The following is a 21,092-nucleotide window of genomic DNA, read 5'->3' as shown; positions in this document are numbered from 1 at the left end:
GATTCATCCAGACCCATCCTCAATAATGGTGGTGAGATGAAATGTAACTTGGGGAATAGGCACACAGTTATTAATGGTGGGGGGAGGCAGTACTGTCAATATAACAACTGTTTGGGGCTGCAATAAGGTGAATACTAAACTGAAGCAAACCCATTATCGTGAGATGCTGAAATAAGACCCCTTTTCTTCATCTCTCACCATCTGCCAGTTCATTAACAGTACTAAAATGACCCATAAGCCACTGTCCTATTTCTTACTTAGTTGGCTTCACATTTTTAAGGTCTAGCCCTCCCCTCCAGTAAGTCTTCAATGAAAACTAGCGCTAGTTTTCAAAAAAGTAGATAAACAGCTATCAATTTGTTTAGCTTGCATCCACAAGACCTCAATTTCTGTCTTTAAAATTACTACGGATTATGGTAGCAATGTCAAAAAAGAGTCCATTTTGTTGCCTCTGGAATCACGAGAAGCTTTAATTTACTCAAATACTTCTGCACCAAACTTGTAGCACCACAACATTTCCTGCTATCTGCTCACTACCTTCAAAAGCCTCAGTGGCTCCCAGTTAAAGAATGCGTGTCATCACTCACAGTCGCCATCTGCAACTCTTGTAAGAGGATAATTTTTTATTAAAATAAGTAAATAAAAATCACGTACTACATTCACAAGGCACTGAGATTTCCCCTACTTTCTAAAAATAAACGAGGAAGAAAAACTTTAATCTTCTAGCATCATCTTTCACCTCAATATTTCTTCTAGGCAATTTGCACATTTTAGAGGAAAATTATATCTAATCTGTGAAAGCTGCCAATACAACAAATGCTTCACATACAAACCATAGCTTTCTACTCTCTGCAACTGTACACCAGGTGCTTTCTATTTCTACATTCAGAACATGAAAGTCATGTATCTGGTACAAGATACTGACTAACCAAACCCGATGCACTGACCTCAAGAATGTTTTCAGGCATGACATAAGGTAACCAAAAACAATATTTACAGGTACCATCTTATTTGTGCACATCAGCAATACTTACATAATATGGTACAACATCAGTAAACATCAAGTTAGTGATGGAAGGTTAATGAAGATGAACTGTCTAATTAATGGCTGGACTAGAGTCATTTATTACTACAGAGAAAAGACGACTTAACAGTACAAATGTGACAGAATAGAATTTTCATGTATCTTTTTTTCCCCATTTAGTATCAATTACAATATCTATGGGATATGCCTGGGTATTGTATTACCTTGGAGTCATTCTGCTTTTAGTGGGTATAATGTGTTTTGTATGGGCCCTAGAGTGCTGATGACTATTGATAAAACCCTCTTCAGGGAAAAAATAGACTGGAGAGGATACCAATCAATTTCCAGTCTACAAATTCCAGTAACAGAAACACGGTTTCATCAGAGGCCTCTGTGGTTTGCTTGGTAGCTATATACTTAGGTGAAGAAGCCAAAATTCAAATTAAGTGTTAACTTCTACAAAAGGGTAACACCCAGGTGGCAGCTTACACCATAGCCTAGTTTATCAGCACAGGTTATTTAAAGGCATGTCCTAGACATTATTCATAGTTATAAATAGCAAAGGTCTCTTCAGTGAATAACTGTATACCACGGCAAGATGCAAGAGATGTGGTTTATAACTATCATGCATTTACTCCTAGAAATTGTTCTGAAGCTTGTCACAGCAGGAGCTGTTGTATTGTACATTGATACATCCCCGCCCCTCCATGCTTGCACTTAAATGATTGGTTACTCAGGCTGCCCACTCCAAACTCTCACGGGTTATTAGAAAGATGACATACAGGTCTGTACATCAGCAGAATATTATTGCCAGCAATAAAGCAGCAGCAGAGAACAAACTTGCATAGCACAAGGACCATTTACTAGTATCAATCTAAGGGGACTGAACACCAGGACAACTGAAGACATTCAACCTACCTCAGCAATTTGAAACATAACAATTTTAATTTCTCAACAGTCTGAGTGCAAAATCATTGCTGTACACACACTATACTCTTGCAGGTGCACCAGCATCCAGAAGTAGTGACAATAACCTGCAACTTCCGATAGTTCTACTCTATTAGGAGTACAGCAACTGCAGTACAATGCTTCATCACAGCACCCAGGCAGCCCTACTATCACTCATCACACAGCACACTGGGGATGAACAAGAGATAAAACCATCATGTATAGCATTTCTCCCTGAAAATCCCTGCATTTCTACAATTACGCTTTGGTTCCAGAACGTATGCAAGCATCTTTGATGTGTAACTACAATCTGTTGCACAAGATACACACAAGTGTCAGTGTACTGATAGTTTACTTTTTCATTCCAGATAACGTCCACACACACTACCGCTAGCCTGAGCTGAAAGCAATGCTGTAGTACGAGACAGAGAGTAGATAATCAACCTCTGATGTGGTAAGACACTACAGATCATGCTGGGAATTTAAATTGAGTATTACCAACAAGTTTCCTCCACTGGAAAGGAAGCTAATGCATAAAGAAAATGTCCACATCACTGAACTTCAATTTCATGGGTACCACATGACCTCATGCTAAATACTGGTGTACAAGCTTGTAACACATTAGTAACTAGGCGACAGCAGCAATGCAGTCACAGCCAAGTAACTTATTGTACAGTAGTATTTTCTGTACATTAAGGCCACTTATAAGCAAGGGTTTAAGATACCGGTCAACCAATACAAAAATATCTAAGACACCCTAAAACAGGTTATTTTAGGAGGCTGGTGAGAGCAAAAAACCATTAGAAGGATGTTTTTCTAGTATTAACTTGACTATTTTTCATTCGGATGTGTTCTCAAGATTAACAAACTTACTTTAATAGTATTTTTAAATAACAAGCAAACTTGCAGCTGACACGAGTGAGACGAAAGATTAGATTTCACCTTTGGTATTATACAATATCCTCAGCTCGCTTTGAAATTTGTTTTTTCAGTTGAGTAAAGCAGTAGAAGTGGCTGTGAGTAACACGGATGGGCCCAGAAGTGTGGAAGTTGAACATGTGAACAATAGATCTGTGGAGTTTTTTGAGAATATTGTCAAACAAAAAAAAAAATTTTTTGTAACAACTGCCTCTGAAACAAGCAAACAATGGGATAATTTTCTTAAAGGAGTACAATGGGTTTCTATAAAGCATTCCATAAGTTCTCATCCCTCTTCCTCCCCGTTTACAGTTTCCTCCATAAAGCAATGACAATGCACCTTTTAAAATATTTGTAATTCACCTTACTTCTGTAATAGGAGTCTACCTTACCGTACTATGATGCTTTCACTTTCAAATCAGATGTCTCGCGCTTTAAAAAAGCCTGCTGGAGTATTATTGACGTCATCACGGCCAGGCAGTTAAAGTACTTTTTATGAGCAGCTTCCTCCCCCACAGACAGCCTCTGAATTTAAGTAAAACAATTAAACCCACCCATTATGCAATGTCACAGCTGCCTCGTCCTTCCCTCACCCTTTGAGTGATCAAATACAGCTGCAGGAGGTAGGGGAGTTCTTTCACTGGTTTTGTTTCCAGTACGCAGTTTTTTCGCATTGCAACCTCTTGTGCGAGTGTCTGTGTACAGCACCTTCTGTCGTGGCTTATAAATTTGGTGAGTGTGGTATTCTTTATGTACATGTATGATCTAGTGCAAAGTATTATTTTGCTCCTTAATGTGTTTCCTGCAAAAGTTGTGCTCTCTCTATACTTTAGTTCACACATGCATCCACAAACCTTAAACAGATAGCATGTTTGGATCCTGAAATTGCTGTGTGTGCACGTGCAGACTTTGCCATGAAACTCCAAAGATTCTGTCCAGCACTTTACTTGCTGTAAAAAGTGGGTTTTGCCTTTGCTGCCTTTTGGAGCTGCTGCATGTGGTCTCGGTTGCCAATGGCAACAGATTTCTTTAATTGCAGTGTGCTTTGGTTCCCGTGTGAAAGCAATGCATGCTCTTTATTGTTCCAAACTATATCATCATTCCCAATGCATTCATTACTTTTCTTGTACGATAAGGAATAATATTAATTTATTTACTTATTTTGCATTTGTTAACCGGGTTGGTCCAGCTGGGTAAGAATTTAGCCTTTTCAGTGGAGACCCGAGGGGAAAAGCCCCAAATAGACATACAAGTAGAGACAAATTTACAATAATACAGAGCAAAACAATGTCATGAATACAATGGATAAGAAAAAAAAATAAATAAATAATGAACTCCATGGAATTAAACGTAGCTATATACAAACATATAATACTAAGGTTGTAAAAGGAAAAACAAACTATAATAAATCCAAGAGGTATGCAGTAAGGGAATTAAGGTTATAGGTAATCATATGAAAATAATATGGCATTATTAAATTAGTGGTTAGAAGGAGAAATTGTGTATGTGCAGGGGGCCCCAGACCTGAAGAAGAAACTAGTGCAGGAGTAAAAAAAAAAAAAAAGTGTTATGTACAAGGAGCCTCATAAGTGGAAGAGATGGTGCGGAAGAAGAAAGTAGTAGAGGAGGGATGTAGTGATCTAGAGGAAGGGTGTAGAAGAAAGAGCATATAGATAAAAGTACGTTATAGAAATAGGAAAGGTCTTATAGATCAGATGTAGTGGAAGAGTGAGTATAAGGAGAGGGAGGGGTTAAGTAGGGTGGTTACAGGTACATATAGGGTTGTTATGGAGATACAGTATCGGGTCATGTTTGAAGTTAGGAAGGAAGGTATGGCTTCTGGATTTGGAGTGGAAGATTGTTCCAGATAAGGGAAATGGAGTGTTTATAGAGTATTTTACCTATGTTCTTATTGGGTCTATAGACTTGTAGTAAGTGTTTATCGGAGCTATGCAGGGAACGGGGAGGGTTGTACCAGGAGATCAGGTTGGACAGAGATGGACAGTCAGAGTTAGAATTAAGAATTGTAAAAGCTTGGATTAGCCGACTTTTGGCCAGAAGGTGTGGAAGTTCAAGCCAATGTAATTTTGTAAGTGCTGTGCAGTGATGGGATTTATAGGTAATATTTTTTCAAATGTAAATATTTAATTTCTCTCAGCACCTTTAGTTATAGAAAGGGCATTGTTTGCATGACGTTTGAAATGGTGATCCTTTTTTTTTACATAAATTTCATTGGCAATTGCAGTTGCAATAACACTGCTACAAATTGAAAGCCCTTGCCTTAACACTGGCATTTCTTCTAAGTTTTTCTAAGAAAAAAAAACTCTTCTGCCAGTGTTAAGGCAAGGGCTTTCAATTTGTAGCAGTGTTATTCTTAGCATCAGGTGTTTTTGTTGCTCGGTGATCGCTATTTTCAGCTTACCTTTGAAAGTAAATTGCAGTTCCGATTATGGATAACACTGTATGTAATATAAATAAGCCAAAGTTGCAATTGCATTTCATAGTTCATTTAAAGTTATAAGAAAGTGCCAGTTCCTGTGTGCCGATCACACTGTAGTGCAACTGCAACTTTGGATTATATTGCATGCAGTGTGATAGACAACCGGGAAATGCAGTTTACTTTAAAAGTTAAAGATACTAAAAACAGCGATCACACAGGAGCCGAAAGACCTGATTCTACCTTCTTGTCAGTATTTAGCAGGACGTTTTTGATAGTAGTCGTATTCACCTAATTATGCACAAGGTCTCTGCCTTATGTTTTCAGGTTTTGCTGTATTCAGCAAAAAGGTGAGGAATGCAATAACTATGGCAAACAGATTTCATGTATTCCTCTCACTACAGAAAATATGTGCTAATGCAGAACCTGTTCCCTATTCCAGAGAAAACGGAGTTGAAGAAGTCTTCTGTGTGTGTGTGTGTGTGTGTGTGTGTGTGTGTGTGTGTGTGTGTGTGTGTGTGTGATATATTCTATGCAAAACCATGCCTAGTGCTGGCAACTAAACACGGATGTTATTAAACTTAGTTATGTTTTGTGTTATTTAAGAAATTGTTCTTATCTTATGCACTTTGTTTTTATTTATTTCTTGACATAAACTGACGTCCATTTACTTTGTGGTCCAACCACTCCCAAAAACACAAGATCAGCTACTGGAAATTTGAATGGAGGTTATATACAGTGCTAACCAGAAATTTGTGTAATCTGGAAGCACTCTGTTGGTAGCTTATTTTGCAGTTTAGGGCGATTAAAAGCACGTTTATGACAGCATTCAAAAGCAACAGTTTATTTATATTATTAATATTAATAGAAAGGGAATATTAAAGAGGAAACTCAACTGGCATGGTTCTGACATGTACTACTAGATACTGTGACGTGGTTTTGATGTTTACAGTGCAACTGTTAAACGGGCATTGTTAATGCTAGGGAATCACGCTACTACTGCTTGAGTAATCATGGTATCTGGTTTGCATATGGAGAATGCTGAGCTATGTTTTATGAATATGATAGCAGCCAGCATTGTTTTAGCATCCTTTTTGATATTGTACATTTCTGAAGCTAATTTGCAAGCAGTCTTGGATCGGGCGGTTTTCGGGATATTCTGCTGTTTCAAATTTATGTGACCTTCAGTGCTTTAAAATGGCATCAAATTAAACTGTTTGTTTACATTGACTTATGTTGCAGAAGTGTATTTGTACATGTTTTAGTAAGAACACAGTTTCAATATTTTAGGTGTGGGGATGCTATTTGCAAGAGTTGCACAGTATTTCAAACTTGTGTTTTTGTTGACTATTAGGAAAAGATCTGTGTGAGAAACTAGCCAATAATATGGTAATTCTAGGCAGGTAGAGCAGGTGTGCAGAAGTCTGCCAGCCAGCAAGGGACAGGTTTGGAGCAAAAAAAAAAATAATAATAATCTGAGTCCATGCAGGATGATGAGCATCTACTCTGGTCTCCATTTTGTAGTATTTTGGATGCCAGGAAGTGGAGAAGAATGAAGTAGCTTAATCGGGCAAGATAGTCATAGGATGGAGGGATCAAAAAGTACCTAAAAATTTTAAGGGTGAAAACAGGCATTTAATTTTTGGTGGTACCTGTCCACTCATGTATCCATGTCATTGTATGTAAAGGCAGAATTGGGCTTAATCAAGCTTGTGTTTTCTGAATATCACAGAGTATGTAAATAGTGTAGCATATCATTAGCACCTACCACCTTTTGTGAGTATGAATGTTAATAAAGTATGCTGTTAAAATAATTATCATTGGTTTACTGAACAAAATGATAGCTTATTGGAACATTTGTTTGAAAATAAATAAATACAGAGATGAGACAGCAGGATGTTATTTTAACTGTATAGCTCTTGTGTGCACACATAAATGTCCAGGAAATCCTGTTCTTTACCTTCAAAGTACTGACCTATTTAGCGACCTTTAGTTCAGTAATAGAAAATAGATAAGAAAATGGTTGATAAATAGGGATTGGGTGTATGGGCCATGCTGATGTCGTATGCATGTATATATATATATATATATATATATATATATATATATATATATATATATATACACATATATACACACACACACACACACACACACACACATATACATACACACACACACACACACACACACACACATATATATATATATATATATATATATATATATATATATATGAATGAAGCAAAACAGCAACATTAGAGTAGATTTTGTTTTTTTTCTTGATTTACAGTCGACACCTTTGGGCTTATAGTTCTGATTTTGTGATCTAGTAAATCAGTTTGTTGTACACTGACTTGTATTTCTAAATTTTATTTTCTGATTTTTATGGTGGGTGCAAGATATACTTAAGCCTGATGTGTCTTTTGAAGTCAGTTAGGCATAGTATTTTACCTTTTTGGGGGGGGGGGGTGACTGGTGTAAAATGTACTGGCAGTTTATCTTGGTGGTAGTACTATTTTTCCATATTTGATAAAGTTTCTGTAAAATTTTTGACAGTTAAATGTTTATTGAGATGCTGAAGACAGAAGTAGTTTTGTGTGCCAGTATGTAAAATGAATTAAGCATGAAAAGATCTGCAAATTTCCTTCCAAACTGAGCAGCTAATGGGTATTTTCATTGTTGGCTTTGTTCAGGTGTTTTGTGCTAACAAGTTGAGAGCTATGGTGAGAACTGAACTCACTGACTATGTTTGGGGGCTGTATTCCCCCATTACTGGCTTTGTCTAGGTGTTTTGTGCTAAGTGGAGAGCTATGGTGAGAACTGAATTCACTAAATGATAGCCATTTAAGTTTCAGTCTACATGTCTTTGAAGAAACAGCTGATTTGGCATAGTGGTATTTTTCTGACTGTAGTACACAGGGTCCTAGGTTCAAGACTTGGCAGAAAAAAAGCATGGTGGTAACATAGCATTTTATTCTAGCAACTTTCCAAGATTATACAAGCAATGTTTAAAACGTGTCCCTAGTTTTTGGGCTTTTGACACCCCCCCCCAATAAATTTTGGCTTTTTCCAGATTTCTTATGCTTCAAAGTTGAGAGATACAGTGGAGTGTCGAGTGGATTTTATAAGGCGCTGAGAGCTTGAAGAGAAGTTTAGTGCTGCTTATGCAGAGTCTGCTTACATTGTTAATAGCACAACAGATAGTGTACTTGCTATTGATGCAGACGGCTGTGGGTTCTACTCCCACAGTATATAGATGCATTGCTGATACTGTACTGTGTTGTACCTTTAAAGGGGGTGGATGCTGCAGTCCTGATAATGTCCTCTTTCGCTGATACACCTAGTAATGATGAACCTGTTATTCAGTTTGCCATTGATTCCCTATTGCAATGTTACTAGCTTATCATTTTTTATGTAACATAGGCAATTTATTCCTCAAGGGCAATATGCACTTAATTTGCAGATGAAACAATGAAAAATAAAGTTGTTTGCTAGCAGCAACTTCTTCATTATTTACAGAACTCTTTAATGTGGAATTAATGGACGTTTACTTCTGCAGAGATTCTGCATATTCACTGATACTGGTGGATTGTAGAAGTTTTGCGTATAATTTTATGATGGAACTGTTCTGAATTGGGATAATCAGGAAGGTGTATCAAAAAACACATGTATGTTCCCTCTGCAAGGGGCTTATGATTTCAAACCAGACCAAAGTTAATCTTTACCTGACAGTGGATAGATATATTTTCTTTGAATGTGGGTTTCAATGCTGTTTCAAGGGCAGAAAAGTTTTAATCCATTAGTCCATTTTCATTGTGAGACTGCATTGCTTTATTTAGCAAATGTCTGTTAATGTTTGCGCTGTAAAATGTAAAATAAAACTTTTAAATGAAATCAAAATCAACATAGAAGTAAAGCAGTATGCACATTACAGTGTTTATGGTAAATTGGGCAAAATAGCCAAGTAATGGGACACTGGAATAGCTGCAGGGGAAAGACCCCATTCAACCATGATTTTGTGATGGTGTAAGGGTGGCAAATTCAAACAGCCCCGGCTGAACTATACCTCTCAACTGTCCAGATTTTTGCTTCTTATTTTTGGTTTATTCCTCATAACATTTTTGGTTTTCTGGCAAATCATTTAGGAATGAGGTCTCTAAATAATGACAGACATTGGTGTTTCAGTTTTCATATCCTTCAGAAAAAATGCATGCAAGACTGGTTATTCTGTCAATTGTTTAAGTTTATACAAGAGCAATTTTAGTACAGTTTGTATGTTCCCCCAATATATTTGGCCTTGTCAAAAATTCCTGCATTAATAGGTACGCGTAAATAAATGGCTTTATAGAATTTGGTATGTCCGACCCTCTCAACTGTCCCCGATATTGGCTTAAATGTTGCTCTCCCCCTAATAATCCTTCCGCAAAATGGCAAATTTGGAAGAAAACGTGGAGGGTTTACAATTAAATAATTGTAATGATCAGAGGTATAGATTACTTTAAATTTCAGAAATGCAGGTAGATTCTCTTATTTTGTCAGCTGCTCATTTAACAGTACCAATATTAAACAAAGTGTCCCTTCTTTGGCAGGTTCCCAGCTGTATTGTGTGGCTATTTTGTATTTTTGCATCACATTTTTGGTCCATTTTTCATAAAATTGTGTTTTTTTTGGCAAATTAGTGGCAAATCATTAAAGACTGAAGTTAGAAAATAATGACAGACATTTGATTTTCACATTTCATACCCTTCAGAAAAGTCATACTAATGCAAGACCTACTATCCTATTGCCTAAGTTCATAAGAGCAATATTTTAAAATTGTCCTTATTATTGGCCCTTTGTCCCACTTCCATTTATGGCTTTGTCCACATTTCCTGCTAGGAGGTTGAGAGGTATGACAAATGCGTCAAGGCCATCACCTTAAGCCAAAGACATAGCAAATTGTGACATACTTGTTGTACCCCACTCCCCAACGTAGTGACTCTGGATGTGTCCAAGGAAGGCAAGAAGCAGTTATGCAGTGTTTAAGTGTGCAGAGTACCCCTCCATCCAAAGTAGACACAAGTACTACAGTGGCTTTTCATCTGTCCTTAATTTTGCAGAATGTTCTGGTTTTCTGTCATAATTTTTATACTATTGATTTATGCTTGTTCTTATTCAGAAAATACATGTTGTTGCAGTGCCTGTTGCTGTGTTTAAGTAGCAATGCTTTAATGACCATCAGGTAAGCTTGTCTGAGACTGTAAGACCTTTGACAGTTGTGTTGTCTGCAAACTGGATGATGTGGTTCAAGTTGAACATGGCTGTGCAGTCATGAGTCAACACGGTGAACAACAGAGGGCTTAGTAGACAGCCATGCGGAAAGTACAGTTGTGTACACTTACCATAAATGTAGATGTTAGAGTGTATTCACTGTTGCAGTCATTACATTTGGGTAATCTGCTGACAGGTTGCCCTCAGTCGGCCTGAGTAACAAAGTCTTGGGTCCTGCGTCGGTTGCTGTCTCCTCTTCCATGACGTCAGGTTGTCAGGGGTATAAAACATGCAGCTGACACCATTTTAATCAGTCTTTCTTGCCGCACTGTGCCCAAAGCAGAAGCAATTCGCAAGTGCCTGTCGGCCGACTCCTGAAATTTTCGTTTTCCAGTTTCAGAACAGAGTCTTCAAACTAAAGCTAAGTACCACGTTGGGGAAACTTTTCCTTGCTCCTTACCAATATCAGTAAAAGTTAATTGTATTATTGTTTTTCTTGCCCCAGATGTCAGGTGCCCCCCCAAAATGGGGAGCAAAAAAAAAAAAAAAAAATATATATAAATAAATATATATATATATATATATATATATATATTGAAGTTTGAAAAAGCCTTCGGGTGAAAGCGCTCACTGATTCTAGAAATTAAAAACATTTTTCGACATATCCAGTTGGATTATTTTGTTCCTGGACTTTATAAGCGTTTTTGGATGTGAAGGGATTGTACTGGCATTTGGAGTTATTGGCTGTTTTCGTGCCTGCATGAGATTTGTTTTGACTTATTTCCTGGACTCATTCATAGCATTGGGCATAGTGAAGGAAAGAAGAGGTATAATAACAGAAAAGAAAGGGGGCTGGCGAGTGGGTAACCCGGACTGCAACAGTGAATACGATCAAACAACTACATTTATGGTAAGTGTACACAACTGTACTATGTTCTTTGTGTTTCACTGTTACAGTCATTACATTTGGGTAGAATCCCAAAGCTATGGATGGGAGGATGGAATTGCAGGACAGCAGTGGCAAAGCCTGCCCTCGATTTAGAAAAAGAGAGGTAAATGGAAATGTTTTGTGAACGTATGAACTGAGCTCCAAGTAGCAGCTTCTAGAATGTCTCTGGTAGGAACCCCTCTGAGAAAAGCTGCCGAAGCAGATGCAGCCCTGGTGGAATGGGATCTGATCCCCTTGGGGACAGGTTTACCATGGTGCAAGTAGCAGAAACTAATACAATGGCTTATCCACTTTGAAATAGTCTGCTTTGAGATAGCCTTCCCCTCTGCCCCTGCAGCAAATGCCACCAGTAGTTGCTCACACTTTCTTAGAGATTTTGTCCTGTTTAAGTAGAATCTTAGTTGTCTGTACATCCAATGAATGCGGAATCCACTCCCCCTTATTCTGCTGATTTGGGAAAAAAGTTGGCAGGTGAATGGTCTGGTCAAGAGCCACACTGGATACAACCTTAGGCATAAAAGGATTGGTCCTGAGGGCCACCCTGTCCGGATAAAAGACAATGAAAGGCTCTACTGCCATGAGAGCCTGTAGTTCTGAAATCCTTCTAGCTGAAGTGACTGCTAAAAGAAAAGCTGTCTTCCAAGAAAGAAATTTTATGTCTGCAGTAGCAGCTAGTTCAAAAGGGGGTATGGTGAGTTTTTCCAGCACAAAATTGAGGTCCCACGCAGGAGTTGGTGCTCTCCTGGGAGGTCTCAAATTTTTGGCCCCTCTGAGGTACTGCTTTAGCAGGGGATGAAAAAAGGGAGGAGGCTATGAGCAGAGATGGCAAAGGCATGGATTTTTATAGAAGAAAAAGATAGGCCCTTGTGAAGCATCTCAGTTAAATATTGCAGAATCTGAGGAATATTGGGCATTGCTGTGTTTATTCCTTGTGCTTGGTTCCAGGCACAGAATCTCTTCCATTTATCAGGAAAAGATTTTCTAGTACTAGGCCTTCTAGCCTCCAAATGACATCCATCACAGGTTTACTGAGAGATGTGATTGGTGAAATTAGTTGATTAGCCATGCTGCAAGATTCAGAGTTTGGAGCGGAGTGAGCAGAATTTGATAGTTCTGCTGAGACAATAGATGAGGTGTCAGAGACAAGTACCACGGAGGAAGGTGTGACATATTCCTTAGAAGCGGGTACCAGTATTGGCGAGGCCAGTCTGGAGCAATCCGAATCATTTTTTGTTTTTTTCTGTCGGACTTTTAGTAAAACCTTGGAGAGCAGAGGCAGTGGGGGAAAAGGCATAGGCCGATAGGTTTTTCGAACTGAAGGATAGAGCATCCACTTTCCAAGCTTTTTTGTGATGAATTCTTGTGCAGAATTTGTCTAACTGGTAGTTTTGGGGAGAGGCAAAGAGATCTATGTCTGGGCTCAAACATTTTTGTGTCAACATGCTGAAGATTTGTGGATCCAGTTTCCATTTGTGTGGGTCCATAAGATTTCTGCTAATGCCATCTGCCAGAGTATTTTGCTTTCCTGGCAGGAATTGTAGACGTATTTGGTAAGTCAAGGCTGTGTTCCACAAGGCCATGGTTAGTCTGCAAAGGGGGTAGGAGTGGGTTACCCCCTGCTTGTTTATGTACCACATAACTGTGGTGTTGTCCATCTTTATCAGTAGTTGTCCTGGATGAAGGAAGTCCTTGAAGGCTGTCAGAGCATTCTGTACAGCTAGCATTTTTTTCTGGTTGATATGTAGGTGCATTTGATTTGGGCTCCATTCGCCCTGAATGCATCTCCCTGCCAGATGGGCCCCTCAAGCATAGTCTGATGCATCTGTAGTCAGGGTTTGGGTGGCAGGGGGTAGAATGAATGACAGTCCCTTGTTTTGGTGACAGGCCTCTGCCCACCAAAGGAACTCCTGGTGCAGGCAAGGAATGATAGGAATCATTGTTTCCAGGCTGTGACAATGCTGACTCCATAAGCTTTTTAGGTACCACTGAAGTTCCCTCATATGCAGTCTTGCATATGAAATTAGTAGAATGCAGGATGCCATGAACCCCAAAGCCTGCAGAATTTGTCTTGCAGATAAGCTGGGTTTTTGTGGCCACTTGAAGTATGTTATCAATTGAATTTGTTTGTCTGGCGTAAGGTAAGCCATCTGGGCAGTTGTATTCAAGCTTGCACCCAGGAATATAATTATTTGAGAGGGTACCAGTTGTGATTTTCTTTTCGTTTATGGTGTACCCTAGACATGTTAGAAGCCTTTTTACAAATGCCAGATGTTGAAGAAGAGTGTCCTTGTCCTCTGCCTGAATTAGACAATAGTCCAGATAAGGATAAATTTGAATGTTTCTTTGTTTGCAAAATGCAATCACTGGTGCCAGGCACTTTGTGAAGACCCTGGGTGCAGTAGATAAGCCAAAGGGCAATGCAGAGAACAGGTAATGTAAATAGCCTGCTTTGAAGCGGAGGTATCTTCTGCAAGAATCCCTGATTGGGATATGCAGGTAAGCCTCTTAAGTCTAGAGTTACCAACCAGGTATTCTTGCCTAGCATAGGCAGTAGCTGTTGTAGAGTCAGCATCTTGAATTTTGGAATGTCCAGGAAAGTATTTAGAATGGATAAGTCCAGAATTGGACGCCATGATTTGCCTTTTCTGGGTACCAGGAAAAGTCTTGAATAAAAACCTTGTCCTTTTTCCTTTTCTGGTACTGGCTGAAGAGCCCCCATATCCATGAGGGACACGACTTGTTTCTGTGCCTCTGCCCACTGATTTGGAGACAGATCTGGCCATCTGTTTGGCATTGGAAGCGTGTGGAATTGAAATCTGTACCCCTGGGATACTATATATAAGACCCACTTGTCCTGGGTAATTAGATGCCAATTTTGAGCATGAAGTGCTAGTTTCCCCCCCCCCAAAGGGGCTGCCAAAAGATAAGTGCTTGGAAATGGCAGAGGAAAGTCAATGAGACTGTATACGGTAGGGTGGTGCTTTGCTACTTCCTGATTTAGAGGTTGAGGCACCCTATTGTTTTGTCCTGTAAGATCTTTGTGACTGAAACCTGGATCCCTTGGAGTGTCTGGGTTTGACCTGAGTGGCTCTGTTGGGTACTGGAAAGGACCAATTCTTAGTAGGCCAGTGCCTACTGAACCTGGGTGGCTGCACTTGCAAGAAATCTTTTACAGTTTGCATAGATTTAGCTTCATCTTCCATCCTTTTCAAAATTCTTCTGCCTTATTACCAAACAGACTGTTCTGCTGTAAAGGAGCATCCAACAATTTAGCTTTAACATGATCAGGAAGATTTTTATCCTTGAGCCAAGCATGCCTTCTTATCACAGATCCAGTTACAGCGGCCCTGCAAGAGGCTGCCAAGGAATCAAAACCACATTACAAAGTATGCTTTCCAACTTGTTCAGCTGAATGCAATAAATCCTGTAATTCTTATTTTCCACACAATCAGAAATCAACATAATTTTCTATTTCAGTAAGCCCATGACATGCTGTTGATATTTAAGCATATGAAATTGACAGTTTAAAGCCCTGATTGCCGGGGTTGCAGACGTATAAACCTTCTTACCCCATCTATCCAACGCCCTGGAGTCTCTATGGGGTAGGATTTTTATCAGTAGAAGCCTCAACACCCTTGGGACCTTGAAAAACTGTTTCAGGGTCAGCAGTATGATTTTTGAAAAGAAATTTGTGGGAGTCAGGAACCCTGTAATATCTGTCTGGCTGACTAGGAGCCGGAGGCAGGGAATCAGGAGCTATGCTGGATTCTGAGAAAACATCATCAACAATGTCTAAAACAGGAGGTATAGTCAAAGGCCTATGCTGAGGAAGAAGAACATCCCTAAGCCTCTTTTTGGATTATGAAAAATCCTGACTCTCCCAATGAAAATGCTCCCTTAAGGTATGCACCGTCTCTCCAAAATAAAAATCCTCAGGAGGAGAAGCAGAAGGGATGGATTCTTCTGCATTAGAGTCCTCATAAGGGGGAATAGAGAATTCCTGATCAGAAGAAATGGAAATCTGATCTGAAGATTCATAATCGGTGCCTTGCCTAGGCCTCTTAGCAGAAGGGGGTTGGGAACCCCTGATTCAAGGTAATTAAATCCTCAGCCATTTTTGATCATTCGTTTTTTAGGCATAGGGGCCTGAGCACGTGGCTCATGCATCGGTTTTTTAGACATAGAAGTTGGTTTTGGCCTTGTTTTTGATGATGACGTCAGTTTAATATACAAATCTTTAGGCCTGAAAACACCCTCAGAAGCCGGTGCCTGCTCAGCGGCTCTGGACCCATCCAAGGGAGAGACATCCGCAGGTTCAATACTTGAAGAATCTTGCGGCAGACCGGACTCCAAATGGGTCTTGGTAGAGGCCTGAGACTCAAAAGTAGTGGGTATCAGGGGCTGCGAAAGCACCTCACTGAGTACCGAACTGGCGACTGGCTTAGGAGAAGCTTCGTCATCGGTTTTGGACCTCAACGGTCTCTTTCTTTTTCTTTGTGTTTTTTGTGAATTCCGGCAGTCTGCTAACCAACAACATTTCAGGATAGTTAAATCTTGAACCAAAGTATTTATAAGCAAAAATATACTAATGCTTAATAGTGCATTGGTTAAATTTAGCACAAAACCAACAGCAAGGCACGTTGTGGTCAGGGCCTAGGCAAGGAATACAGTACAAATGAAAATCCTTATGAGGTATTTGCTTCCCACAAGTAATACAATTATTAACTTTTACTGACCTTGGTAAGGAGCAAGAAAAAGTTTCCCCAATGGGGTACTTGGCTTTAGTTTGAAGACTTCGGTTCTGAAACTGGAAAACGAAAATTTCAGGAGATGGCCGACAGGCACTTGCGAACTGCTTCTGCTTTGGGCACTGTTCGGCAAGAAAGACTGATTAAAATGGCGTCGGCTGCATGTTTTATGTTTTATATCCCTGACAACCTGATGTCATGGAAGAGGAGATAGGAACCGACGCAGGACCCAAGACTTTGTTAGTCAGGCTGACTGAGGGCAACCTGCCAGCAGATTACCCAAATGTAATGACTGCAACAGTGAAATACGAAGAACATCTGCCCCCGTATTCACTGCTGTTCTCTGAGATTCTATTTCCAATGCGTATTGTTGGAGATCTGACCGTGAGGAAAGCCCAGTATCCAGTTGCATAGGGGTATGTTTATTCCCAGTTGGTCAATATCAGGTATTGGGGGATCACTGTGTTGAAGGCAGAGCTGAAGTAGATGAACAACATAAACTCAACAATTCCCGTTTTCTGGGTGGGCTTCTGTTGACAGATTTGGTCAATATGCAAACTGGAGTGGATCTAAGGATGCAGGAACACTGGATGCTATATGATCCTTGACTAGCCTCTCAAAGCACTTAATTACTACCAAGGTGAGTGCTATGGGGCGATAGTCATTTAGGTGAGACAGTGTGGCTTCATTGGGATAGGTATTATAGTTGTAGTTTTAAAGCATTTGGGTACAATACTCAGACTTACTGAGATGTTGTAAATATCTGTAAGAACACGTGTCAGCTGGTCAGAGCATTCCATAAGCACCTGTCCCAGGACATTGTCTGGTCCAGCCGCCTGAGTTGTTAACATCATTAGGGTTGAGATGTAATACTTTATCCCCTTGATTGGTTGGGGCTGTCATTATGGTTATTTTTTTCCTCAGACCTACTGAAGGTGTTTAGTGTGTTCAGGAAGTCAATATTGTCATCACACTGTATTGATGTGGGCCTGTAATCTGCGATGGATTGCATTCCTTGCCATGTTCACCTTGAGTATTTGGGAACTTTGAAGTGACTCTAGATCTTTTGACCATATGCACCTTCTGCTGTTTTCATTCCCTTGTTCATGTTTGCTCTGGCTGACCTGAGGACATCCTTATCCCCATACTTTAACGCTGTGTCGAGTGCTCTTAGGAACTCATACACTTCACTTGTAAGCCAGGGTTTCTGGTTGGTACGTGTCATAATGATCTTGTTGACTGTCACGTCATCCACATACTTTGATATGAATCCTACTACTGACTCACTGTAGTCTTCCAGGCTGGTGTGCCACTCTGCAGTGGCAGCTTCTTTGAACGTGTTCCAGTCTGTGCATGCAAAGCAACCCTGAAGTGCACAGATTGGTTTCTCTCCGATTAGTAATGGTCTGTTGGCTGGAGTCAACATAATGGATAGATGATCCGAATTATCAAGCTGTGGGCAGGGCTTTGCCCTGAGCACTTGTTTGAGATTGGTGTACACCTTATCTAGTATCTTGGCACCTCTGGTGGCAAAGTCTATGTGCTGGTAGCAGTGTGTTAGAAATTTTTCAGATTAGCCTGGTTATAGTCACCAGCTAGGATACAGACACAGTCATGTTTTCTTTTCTGCAATTCAATACAATACACCCTTTAGAAAAGGGTATAAGCAAATTACATAGAAAAAATGTGAATTGTGGGAGTAATACATGTAGAATAGTGTTTTGGAGGAGGAGGAATGAGGTTTGAGGTAAGGCAAGAACTGAAATGAGCTCGGTCATGTTTGATATTACAGTGACTGTATACAAGATTATATGCGATATGTGTTTGCAACTGAAAATGTCAATATATATTTTTTGTCCATTTATGTACATGACCATTCCAGCACCCCCACTGTGAGGTCTTCCCTGCAGACATCAGACCAAAAATCTGTCTAATTTAAGTAACTATTGCACCTGACCCTCCCCAGCAGCAATTAAAACTAAAAAACTTCTCCAAAGCACATTATAACCTCTTACAGGATGTTATAAATAGCTTAATTGCTCCCCCCCAATGGAATTGGCAGCTATGCAGAGTTCTACAAAAATGCTTTATACAAACACCTGTATAACTGCACGTTGGCTGTACCTGACAGGACTAAAACAAGCTCCTCAACAAACAGAAAACCTGCCTGGTGGACCACTGCCATTAACAAGCTTTACAACAAGAGGAAGAAATTGGTGACTAAGAAAGAGCGAGCCCTAAACTGGAATTACTCCCTCCTCAGCTTAAACAAGCAAATAAGACTTTTTGTGAATTCCTGCAAAGCAAACTACAAATCCAAATTAGCTTCCTGCTTCCTCAACTACGGACACCCACAAGGCATTCTTTAGTTACAATCACAACATAAATGGAAAGGCACAGATTTGTGCTGAACTGGTAGTTAATGATACCACATATACTGAGCCTGTGGACGTAGCTAACCTGGTGGCTGACAGGTTCTGTGAAAATTTCACTCCCCTGTCCCTAGCACATGTACACCATGACATCCCTACCACCTGTCCTCTACCTTATATCTCTAAAGAGCAGGTCATAAAGGCCCTCTTTAAGGTCAACACACCATCAATGGGACATAACATTCCAGGCTGTATCCTACATGGGCTCAAACAAGAATTAGCAACACTGCTGGGTACTGTTTTTTTTTTTCAGTCATAGTCTAAGCACTGGCTTCTTCCCAGCTGCATGGAAAACATGCTGCGTTATTCCCTTGCACAAAGGTAGTGCTCCCACTGACCCCAGGAACTATAGACCTGTTAGCCTGACCACCCTTATCTGCAAGGCCATGGAGAAAGTCATCATGGCCTTGAATGAGGGCAAATCTGTGTATGCAGCCTATCTAGACTTAGCCAAGACATTTGACACTATCGCCCACTCAGGCTTCATTGACAAACTTACCCAGCTAGGTATCAACCCTTCTATCATTAGATGGGTCACTAACTGGCTCACGGATAGAACACAGTCAAAATAGTGTAATCCACCTCCAAACAGCAGACCTGTAACCAGTGGTGTTCCACAGGGATCACGCCTGGCACCTGTACTGTTTGGAAATATTTCTCCAAAATACAAGCAAAAACTAAAGTTCTGTGGCTGACAAAGCTTGCTGATGACTGCAAACTGGGAGCGGTTATAGACTCTCCAAACGATGTCCACATACTACAAGAAGGTCTTACACAAGTGATTGGTGCCAAAGTCATGGCCTTAATACACTATTTTACAAAACATTTGGAAGAATACTTTTTCAGTTGTATGGATGGATTGGTGGTGATGGCGTAATTAGGTTTATAGGTTCATAGGTGTTTACTAGGCCAATGACCACAAGTACATTTTTAAGGCTAGCCATGCATCCCAAATCTTTGACAAGTTCTGATATCCTTGATAAGTTAAGCATGGGCCTGGGAGAGGCCTGGGAGAGGAACCAGTTACAAGTTACCCGTTTGCATCACAGAAATAGATGCCAAACCAGGGATGAATTTCCAGTTATAATAGTGGGCATTTTTGATGGCATCATCAAAGACACCAGTATATTACAGCCATAGCAGTAATTGCACTGGAGGCTGGCAACTTAATTAATGCATTTTCCGTGCACGTCATTATTTCAGAAGTCAGTCTTTGCAGAAGCATCTATTATCCGATTCAGAAAAATTGACCTGATGCCCTTGCTTTAAAAATACCTTCTTTGCGAAAAGTGACATTGAAGTCTTCACCAATGGACATGGTGGTTTCTGCACACAACAAAAGGGAAGTAAAATATAGTGATGTGGTTTGTATGTACAAAGATAAATGCAGGGACAGTGCAACAGTATTGTTAAAAAAACAAGCGGAATAAAAGTATTTAGGCAGACACTGCATACCAACATAGTTTAGACATGTCAATCTCAAGTATTTAAGAAGGTGAATAATAGTGATACCTTAAACTACTACTTCAGAAACTGCATCTGAATGCAGTCAGGTAAAGCCATGGCTATAGTGCATCAAAAAGAAGTGCTCCCTCTGTCAAAGGAAATGCTAGAGCAAGGGAAATTAGATGAGTTATGCCCCCTGCTGAGAGCTGCCAATCACAGAAATTAAGAGCTCAAATTACCCTCAGGACTTTGACGGCTATCATGGGGGAGGGGAGAAGTAGATGGACTGGAATTCAATCTCTCACAAATTAGTGCCATTTAAGCGTAATTAAAAAAGCAGCAGTAAATAGCACTTTAGAAAGTCTATTGTGTGACATTTGCACTGCTTCTGTTTTAAGTAGTCATTCAGCAGCAGGGAATGTTACTTACAAAGTACTGACTCAAAGATAGCAGTGTATACATGTAATATCTATGGAATGACAGGAGCTTTAGGCAAAAGGAGGCCTGCATGATGTAACATTTAAGAGCCAAACAGTGCATTCTGGGATACTGAGTTGTTGTTGGTCTTTCGGCTTTTCCCAGTTAGGGGTCGCCACAGAGGAACTCCGGTCCGCTAATGATTGGCAGTAGATTTTTACGAACGCCGAGGTGCCAGCTAGACGTTCAACCAAGGCATGCCCATTTACACATGTCTTTCGAACGCCCAACCAGCCGCGAGGAGGACATGCAGACTCCACACAGAAGGCACTCCCTGCACTCAAGCCGAGAATCGAACGGGAGAACCTCTTGATGTGAGGCAACAACGCTACCGCTGCACCGATACTGAGTGGCAAACTAATTTATCAAAACCACATCAAGATGCTAAACCCCATGTGGTCAGACTCTGGAATTACGTATAAAAATATATAAAATGCTGTAAATAGTACTAGAGTGCTGT

At 40.1% G+C, this 21,092-nt stretch overlaps 1 protein-coding gene across 1 annotated transcript in view; it reads right to left on the bottom strand.

Moving 5' to 3' along the window:
* LOC122814347 (bolA-like protein 2) overlaps positions 1 to 17,128 on the bottom strand; it is a 52,735-nt gene extending 35,607 nt beyond the window's left edge. The window contains exon 1 of the mRNA XM_044086933.1: positions 17,024 to 17,128. Coding sequence (XP_043942868.1) covers positions 17,024 to 17,128 — 105 coding nt within the window. The remainder of the gene's footprint in view (positions 1 to 17,023) is intronic.
* Between the last annotated feature and the right edge of the window lie 3,964 nt (positions 17,129 to 21,092).

Source organism: Protopterus annectens, chromosome 10.part0 (genome assembly GCF_019279795.1).
Source record: "Protopterus annectens isolate FY-2018-M chromosome 10.part0, PAN1.0, whole genome shotgun sequence".
Classification (NCBI taxonomy): domain Eukaryota; kingdom Metazoa; phylum Chordata; order Ceratodontiformes; family Protopteridae; genus Protopterus; species Protopterus annectens.
This window is presented reverse-complemented; position numbering and strand designations above follow the sequence as displayed.